Source organism: Lutra lutra, chromosome 8, assembly GCF_902655055.1.
Source record: "Lutra lutra chromosome 8, mLutLut1.2, whole genome shotgun sequence".
In the NCBI taxonomy this organism is placed as follows: Eukaryota; Metazoa; Chordata; class Mammalia; order Carnivora; family Mustelidae; genus Lutra; species Lutra lutra.
The window spans coordinates 105,452,005-105,461,917 of record NC_062285.1 but is presented as its reverse complement, the minus strand read 5'-3'; the positions used below and the strand labels follow the sequence as shown (position 1 = coordinate 105,461,917).

At 36.0% G+C, this 9,913-nt stretch overlaps 1 protein-coding gene across 1 annotated transcript in view; it reads left to right on the top strand.

Annotated features, from left to right (window-relative positions):
• PAWR (pro-apoptotic WT1 regulator) overlaps positions 1–9,913 on the top strand; it is a 118,957-nt gene that overhangs the window by 84,699 nt on the left and 24,345 nt on the right. The window contains exon 3 of the mRNA XM_047741097.1: positions 4,489–4,523. Within this exon, the coding sequence (XP_047597053.1) occupies positions 4,489–4,523 (35 nt within the window). The remainder of the gene's footprint in view (positions 1–4,488; positions 4,524–9,913) is intronic.

Here is a 9,913-nt window from a genome sequence, read left to right as displayed (position 1 = left end):
ATCTTCTTTATCCATTCATCTGTCGATGGACATCTAGGTTCTTTCCATAGTTTGGCTATTGTGGACATTGTTGCTATAAACATTCGGGCGCACATGCCCCTTCAGATCACTGCATTTGTATCTTTAGGGTAAATACCCAGTAGTGCAATTGCTGGGTTATAGGGTAGCTCTATTTTCAACTTTTTGAAGAACCTCCATGCTGTTTTCCAGAGTGGCTGCACCAGCTTGCATTCCCACCAACAGTGTAGGAGGGTTCCCCTTTCTCTGCATCCTCGCCAGCATCTGTCATTTCCTGACCTGTTAATTCAGCCATTCTGACTGGTGTGAGGTAGTAGTATCTCATTGTGGTTTTGATTTGTATTTCCCTGATGTTAAGTGATGTGGAGCACTTTTTCATGTGTCTGTTGCCATCTGGATGTCTTCTTTGTAGAAATGTCTGTTCATGTTCTCTGCCCATTTCTTAATTGGATTATTTGTTCTTTGGGTGTTGAGTTTGATAAACTCTTTATAGATTTTGGATACCAGCCCTTTATCTGATAATGTCATTTGCAAATATCTTCTTCCATTTTTTCAGTTGTCTTTTGGTTTTGTTAACTGTTTCCTTTGCTGTGCAAAAGCTTTTGATCTTGATGAAGTCCCAGTAGTTCATTTTTGCCCTTGCTTCCCTTGCTTTTGGTGATGTTCCTAGGAAGAAGTTGCTATGGCTGAAGTCAAAGAGGTTGCTGCCTGTGTTCTCCTCAAGGATATTGATGGATTCCTTTCTCACATTGAGGTCCTTCATCCATTTTGAGTCTGTTTTCGTGTGTGGTGTAAGGAAATGGTCCAGTTTCATTTTTCTGCAAGTGGCTGTCCAATTTTCCCAACACCATTTGTTGAAGACACTGTCTTTTTTCCATTGGACATTCTTCCCTGCTTTATCGAAGGTTAGTTGACCATAGAGTTGAGGGTCTATTTCTGGGCTGTCTCTTCTGTTCCATTCATCTATGTGTCTGTTTTTGTGCTAGTACCATACTGTCTTGATGATGACAGCTTTGTAAGAGAGCTCGAAGTCTGGATTTGTGATGCCACCAACTTTGGCTTTCTTTTTCAATATTCCTCAGGCTATTCGAAGTCTTTTCTGGTTCCACATAAATTTTAGGATTATTTGTTCCATTTCCTTGAAAAAAAATGGATGGGACTTTGATAGGGATTGCATTAAATGTGTAGATTGCTCTACACATAGACATTTTCACAATATTTGTTCTTCCAATCCATGAACATGGAACATTTTTCCATTTCTTTGTGTCTTCCTCAATTTCTCTCATGAGTGCTTTATAGTTTTCTGAGTATAGATTCTTTGCCTCTTTGGTTAGGTTTATTCCTAGGTATCTTATGGTTTTGGGTGCAATTGTAAATGGGATTGACTCCTTAATTTCTCTTTCTTCTGTCTTGCTGGTGTAAAGAAATGGAACTGACTTCTGTGCATTGATCTTATATCCTGACACTTTACTGAATTCCTGTTCTAGCAGATTTGGAGTGGAGTCTTTTGGGTTTTCCACATAAAGTATCATATCATCTGCAAAGAGTGATAGTTTGCCGACTTCTTTCTGATTTGGATGCCTTTTATTTCTTTTGTTGTCTGATTGCTGAGGCTAGGACTTTTAGTACTATGTTGAATAGCAGTGGTGATAATGGACATGCCTGCCGTGTTCCTGACCTTAGCGGAAAAGCTTTCAGTTTTTCTCCATTAAGAATGATATTTGCGGTGGGTTTTTCATAGATGGCTTTAATGATATTGAGGTATGTGCCCTCTATCCCTACACTTTGAAGAGTTTTGATCAGGAAAGGATGCTGTACTTTGTCAAATGCTTTTTCAGCAAATGATTAGACATTTTAATCTAGTTATTGTGGTTTTAAAAATAACTGAAAAGCTAGGTTTTACAAAGTTTATTTTTTGTTGATTATAAGAAATATTTTTGTAAACAAACGATTTGTTTACATGTTTGATGTATAAAGTACAAAGATTCACCTGCCTTAATTTTAGGTACTGCCACTTTAATACAGGCTGATAAATTCTTTCAAGTTTACTTGGTAGGCTTTGTTACTCCCTTCTGTAAGAACAGCTGATGCCCGGGTGAGGAGAGTTAAAATGTCTTTAAACCAGCTGTCAAAGCATAACTTCCTCAAAGGTCAAGCCCAATCATACGGACACTTCTAGCATCCTATCTGTAACCTGGTTACTTTCTGCAACTGCTTAATTCCAAAGTGGTACTTTTCTGTAGTGGCAGGTGACTAGAGAGGTTATTTTCATACATTGCCCATATTATTTATTCCATACTATTTGAGCTGGGGGTTGGGACAAAAACGTTATCTAAGGTGGGAATCCCCATCTTCCAGAAAATAAGATATATATCAGACATGAAAAAATGAGATAAACTTTTATTTAAGTAAGTAGGTTAGACTGTCGTAATGGGTATGTACTGACTTGGGACAATTGAAACAGATTTACTAAAATTCCACATAAAAAATTGGTAGAGATTATTCTGTATCCCAGTTTAAAAAAAAAAAAAAAATCTCGGGGCTCCTGGGTAGCTAGGTGGGTTAAAGCCTCTGCCTTCAGCTCCGGTCATGATCCCAGCATCCTGGGATCGAGTCCCGCATCAGGCTTTCTGCTCAGCGGGGAGCCTGCTTCCCCCCTCTCTCTGCCTGCCTCTCTGCCTGTTTGTCATTTCTGTCTGTCAAATAAATAAATAAAATCTTAAAAAAAATCTTCGCTTCAAAATTTAAATTGTAAGCCTATTGTAAAGGAGTTATGCAATTTTTTTACTCACTTATGTCCTTTAATCCCCACAATAATCCAATAACATAGACATTGTTACTCCTATTTTAGAGATGAGGAAACTGAGACTGATAGAAGTTAAACAACTTACCATTGCTTCATAGCTACTGAAGCCTGTCTGGTTGGAACTTGGATCTAAATCTTACTCTAAACCATGTGGTTTGCTATACTGTTTCCTCTACATTGATGAGTACTTTATTGCACCATGCAATCAGTATTTGCTGTTTTAGTCTGGAATCTGGTCATCTTATTTATAAAAGGGTGGATTCTCTGATTTTAACATAGGACATTCTTTAACTGTAGAGTCTTGAATACTTTAAATGATAACTAGAAGAAGAGAATGATCAATTTTTAAAAAGACTCATCATTTCATTTTGACAGGTTTTATTAAAATGAAGCTGCAAAAAATATTTGGAGAGCCCAGGGTATTAAAAGATTGAAAGGGGTTGGGGCACCTGGGTGGCTCAGTTGCTTAGGGGTCATGATACTAGGGTCTTGTGATTAAGCCCTGCATCAGGATCCCTGTTCAGGGAGCCTGCTTCTCTCTCTCCTACCAGCTTATGCTGTCTCTTGATGTCCCTCTCTCTCTCTCTCTCAAGTGAATAAATCAAATCTTAAAAAAACAAAGATTGAATGGTGTGCCTGAGTTGCTCACTTGGTTAAGTGTCTGACTCTTGGTTTCAGCTCAGGTCATGATCAGGGTAGAGGGATCAAGCCCAGCACTGTCTGTTTGAGATTCTTCCACCTTCCTTCCCCTCCTCCGGTGCTCCTCCCGGTACTCCCAGGTGCAGGCACTCACTCTCTCTCAAATAAATAAATAAAATCTTAAAAAAAAAAAAAACAACTTTTGATTGATTGATTGATTGATTGAACAGAAAAATCCCTGGTTAATTGCAAGATAATAATTTCTCCATCCCAGTGGTTAATGTTAATTTACAGCAGCCTTTCTTTTGGATAGTATACAATCAGCATAAAGAATACTTTCTTACTTTTAATTTTTAGCTGTCTTTTAAAATAAGCATTAATCATTATATGTATTTGAGGTGAGTCTTTTTTTAACTGAGGGTATAAAAAAGTAAAAGAGGGAGATACATTATATACGTATATGTATCGTGTGTGTGTGTGTGTGTGTGTGTGTGTGTGTGTATTCTAATTGTGTTTTTAAATGCTCAGTGACTTCCAAAGTGATTTAAGCTGATTGGTTGATGAATAATGTTTCCTTTTTCAATTTTCTGAGTTTTAAAAATCTTCTAAATTAAAAATACAATTTTGGGGCACCTGGGTGGCTCAGTGGGTTAAGCCTCTTCCTTTGGCTCAGGTCATGATCTCAGGGTTCTGGGATTGAGTCCCGAATCAGGCTCTCTGCTCAGCAGGGAGCCTGCTTCCTCCTCTCTCTCTGCTTGCCTCTCTGCCCACTTGTGATCTCTGTCAAATAAATAAAATCTTAAAAAAAAAAAGAAAAAAAATACAATTTTTAAAAAGTGGTTGGTTTTGTCTAAGAAATCAGATGTAGACTCTTATTTTGTATGATCAGCATTGTCAAGTTTTTAAAGCAGTGATATTTGTTCCAAATTAATTTCTTTCAAAATCACTTATTAACTGTTTTATGTAATGTGGAATTGTGTTCTTACACATACACCGAAATTGATGTCATTATTATTGCTTTACAGGACCCATCTAGAACAGTTTCAGGCAGATATAAAAGGTAAGACTCCTTAAATTTTAACTTACAACATATTATAGATGTGACTGTAATATCTGTCTGACCATAGCTTAACTAAGGAGAACTGTTTCAAACAGCTTGTTGAAAAATAAGAAACCTTAATATTGTGCTGTTAAGAAATTACATTGTAGGCAGGAGTATAGTAATGTCTGTTTGATCATGACTTATTCTGTTATACCCTGCTGTCCTTGAAAACTGTGCATACCATGAATTTGTATGGAACTGATGAAATTAAGCAAAATAGAAACTAAGAATCATATCCCCTTGTGTATTTGAACATTGAAAATATAAGTATACTACCTTTATTAGTCAATTTGGGCTGCCATAACAAAGCACCATAGAAAGAGAGGGCTTAGGGGCACCTGGGTGGCTCAGTGGGTTAAAGCCTCTGCCTTCAGCTCAGGTCATGGTCTCAGGGTCCTGGAATTGAGCCCCACATCCGGTTCTCTGCTCAGCAGGGAGCCTGCTTCCTCCTCTCTCTCTCTGCCTGCCTCTCTGCCTACCTGGGATCTCTATCTGTCAAATAAATAAATAAAATCTTAAAAAAAAAAGAAAGAGAGGGTTTAAATAGAAATTACTTTTCTCACGGTTCTGGAGGCTGGCAGTTAGAGATCAGAGAGCCACCAAGGTCAGATTTTGGTGAAGGCCATCTTTGCAGTTGCAGACTTCTTGCTCTGTCCTTACTGTGGTAAGGAAGGGGCCAAGGAGTTCTCTCAGATTGCTTTATCAGAGCACTAATTCCATCCATGAGGACTCTATGTTTGTGACCTAAGAACCTCTGAAACACCTCGAAGCTCTATCTCCTAATATTACCACATTGAACATGAGGATTTCAACATACAATTTTTGGGAGGTTGCAGAACACTCAGACAATACCAAGTCTTATACACTATGAGTAATACTTTTACCAGAAAATGTGTTTGAGTATGTATGTACATGTATAGGAGGAAAATCAGAATTAGATATGAGAAGTACATTAAGAGGAGCTCTAATTTTAATACTATTACATATAAATAAAACTCAATTTTTAATTTTTAGTATGGGCCATAATATCTACTAGTAGGAGAAAAAGGTAAAAAGACCAAAATAAGCAACAGTTGAGTGTAAGAAAGTGAAACGGTCTCAGGTGAACTTAATATATTTGCTACTGCTTCTGTTTTAATTTTCATTTCTGAGTAATTCTGATTTAGGTATAATGAAATCTGTGATTCTTTTTAAGTGTCTAACATTTATACATTGCTTAATAATTTTTACTGAACATGAGTAGCTTAAACTGGAAAGAATCTCATTTCTTTTGCTAGAAATTATTGCCAGTCAAATAGCTTTGATTTGGCTTATTTCCAGGCCACATTCTCAAACCAGAAACATTTTTATCATTAGTTTTTGGTTTGGGGATAAAGATAAACTTCAGTAACTTAATAAATGTATAAATATTTACTTATTAAATAGTAAACCTTGAATTATAATTGACACTTTTCAGATTAGTGCTAAGTAGAATTAACAAGGGAATAATTGTCTTATGAATACTCATCAAATACTTCATTTACATTTCATTGTGTTAAATCAGGAAGAAGATTGGTTTTCCATCATGTATGTTTCTATTTTTAAGCTTTTCAGACCATTATTTTACTTGGAACCTGTTGCTATACTGATACTTTTTTGTTTTCGTGACCTAGAGCATGTTTTGTTAATTTTCAGCTTTCAAAGGTTTAGCCCTGTTTAATTCTGTTATAAAACAAACATTTTTTAAAGCTTCTAGTCATTATTCCCTGACTTACAGCAACTTGTAGTTTGAATACTGTTTAAAAAGGAGAAAAATGACTTAAAAAATAAAAACAAACATAAAATCTAGAATCTAATTTGAAATTATTAATTCCTTATCTAAAGAAATTTGTTAAATTGTGAATCATCAGTTCATTACTTTCATTAATCTGTCAGCACGTGTAGCAGGGACTAGAGAATGGATGATCTTGGTGAGGGTGTCTGCTGACTAATGGGCATTTAAAAAAAGGAAGACTGCCTAAAAAATAGAAATTTGGCCTCATATGTTAGAAAATGTTTCCACTGTACCAAATAATTTATGAGATACTGTACACAGCTAGACAAATTCTTAAAAAGTCATTGGAGGATACAAGAACTCACAGAACTAGTTTGTATGTGTGCTGTTATAAATTATGAATTAAATATTTAATTTTTCTTACAAGTAGCAAGAATGTACTTTTTGAGATTTGAGTCTGTTAAATACTAGTTAGGCTGTATTTTATTGAAATCAACTCTTGTTTATCTCGGGCATCTCTTATATATGGCTAATTTCCTTTTTAAAACATATTTAGAGGCGCTTGGGTGGCTCGGTTAAGTGGCTGTCTTCGGCTCAGGTCATGGGGAGTCCCAAGATCAAGTCCCACATTGGGCTCCCTGCTCAAAGAGGTGTCTGCTTCTCCCTCTTCTGCTCCTCCCCCTTCTTCTGCTCCTCCCCCTGCCTGTGCCCTCTCTCTCTCTCTCAAATAAATAAAATCTTTTAAAAAAACATATTTAGAAATTATTTGGAGGTGGGAATCATGAAATTTCTGCAACTCAGAATTTAGGAAAAATGAATCAGTATCACATATTTGTAGGTTTTTGTTTTTGTTTTCATTGTGTGATTTTTCTTAATAAGCCTACTTGGTTAAGTTTATAGTGCCTTGGTCAAAATAAGGTTTTTTTAAAAAAAGGCAAGACAGGTTATTAGATGTGTGCTTGCAGATACCCTACTCACTGTGATATCTAAATAAAACTGTCATACACCAAAACAAAACAAAACAAAACAAAAAAAAACAAGACAGTTCTAAATGACTTGCAAAGGGCAGGATTAACCAGGGTGTATAATTTACCATTTTTATTTATGTATGTAATTCAGCCGTCAGGAATGGCTCTGATTAAAAAATAGGGAAGCGAGTTAAGACAAATACTAAGTTTTATCATTCTCACATAGTAATTAACTGGTCTCTTTGTTTTCACAAATATATTTAATGCAGTATTAATTGTTTTATTAAGTAATTATGGAGTCATAAGTGCTTCTAAGTCCTCCCCCCATCTAGTAACCTTAACATTAGGTTACATTTATGTAGTTTTTAATAGTATGCAAAGCACCTTCACCAGACATTACCCAACAGTAATCCTATCAGGCAGTGGGACAGGTATCTTCTTTTCCAAAGTGAAGAAAAAGGCTTTAGTTCAGTGAACCCTTTGTTTTACCACATGCCCTCTGAGCAGAAATTAGTTAAGTTACAAGAGAGGAAATATTACAAGGTTTTCCTTTATTTTTTTTATTGTAAAGATTAGAGAGAGTGAGAGATGGTACCTGCCCCCCAGTGAGTGCAGGGCGGGTGGTGCAAAGGGAGAAGCAGACTCCCCACTGAGCTTGTCCAGGGGCCTAATCTCAAGGTCCTTTAGATGATGATCTTGATAGGAGCAGGAGCTGAAATAGGAGTCTTGAAGCTTAACAGACTGAACCACCAGGGCGCCACAAGGTTTTGCTTTTACAAAGAGCATGGACACATCAGGATATGAATGTTAGAAGAAACATTGTCTTAACTAAAACGTAGGTGCAAAATCCTATTTCAGATCTATAGTGTTTTATGTTATTATTCTACTTCTTTCTGTAACTCTAATGTGTGTACCTTCATTGGGACTTTTCTTCCCTTATAATTTTTTGCTGTTACTAAAAGCGATCAGGGTAGAATTTTTATACGATTTAAAAATTGTTTTCTTTTCTTTAAAGGCAGTCCTCACTATTGAAGATTTGAATTGGAAAAGCCCACTCATAATACTACCCTCCAAGTTAATCATTATTAACATTATTTTAATTTTTTACTTCCACTTTATTTTTTAGACTTTTATTTAAATGACCATGGGCATAATGGATGTATGATTTTGCATTCTGGTTTGCTCCTTCTTAAGTTTTCAGTAGAATGGCTGATATCAACAGAGCAGTCTCTTCTTTTCTCCCTTTCATGAAGTATAGCATAAATATACCAGAGACACTCATTGTAACTCCTTTGGGGACCTTTAACTTCTTTATTTTTTATTTTTAAGTTTTTGTTTATTTAAGTAATCTTTTTTTTCTTTTAAAGATTTTATTTATTTGTGTGACAGAGAGATCACAAGTAGGCAGAGAGGCAGGCAGAGAGAGAGGAAGGGAAGCAGGCTCCCTGCTGAGCAGAGAGCCTGATGTGGGGCTTATCCCAGCACCCTGGGACCCACTGAGCCATCCAGGCACCCCTTAAGTAATCTTCTATACCCAACATGGGCCTGAGATCAAAAAGTTGCATGCTATTCTGACTAAGCCAGCCAGGGTCCCTCAATTCTTTATTAGGACAGACATGACAATAGTATTATCTTCCTGTCAGTTCTGCTATAATACATGTTTTTGGAAACTCAAATTTGTCCCAGTGGATATATTAGGGAACAGTTTGGCCATAACACAGATTTTTGTGTTTGCCAAGACACAATTTTGTTCATCGGAAACACTAGGTAAGCACGTAAAACTGTACCCAGCTTAACTGAACCATGTAGGAAGACACAAAAAACACACACCTCAGACATCTACCAGCTGACTTGAGTGTGAGTCACAGCCATTCATTCACACATGGTGTCACAACTTCCCATTTGATTTCAGATAACTCTCCTTCTTACACTTCTTGTGGAAAAAAAAAAGAAGGATCACTTTTAAAAGATACTGTATCTTCAGATTATTTCTCAGATATTATCTCAAATCTGTTGTTTTGAACTACCAGAGAAATTCAAACCTTTAGTTGTCACTTGATTCTGAGGCTCTTTCATAGGAAATTAAAGAGAACCTATTTAAGTTTGGAAGGTAAGTAATTTATTCAGAAAATTTTCATGCAAAGATTTTAAGATGTTGCAACTTTTTTTCTAAATGGCACTTTCTCTATAACCATTGTTTTAAAACCAGTAGTTCTTGTTTGATTGCACATGTGTTTTGAGAATCACTGAGTCACAAGAAATTTCTTTGGTTTGTTGGTTAGGGATCAAACCAAAACAATCAGCCTGATTGTTTAAAGGTGAGAATTACAGACTAAGGACCAAATGTATCTTCTAGTAACTGAAGAAGGTTTCTTGGACTGTATGTGTTTTCTAAGGAAATATATTCCTTTTCAAAATGTCTTATTTTTTTATTAATATATTCTTTATTTTACCTAATGATATAAGGCATACAGTAGCTGTATGTTCTAGCTGTGGTTCTTCTGGTGAATGGATATTACAAATGAATGTGAATGTCAAAAAAATGATAATTTAAAAATAATTGAGATACTGGTATGTTTTGTGGACCTCATGGTTCCCTTGTGGATCTGTGAATTTTTATCTATGCT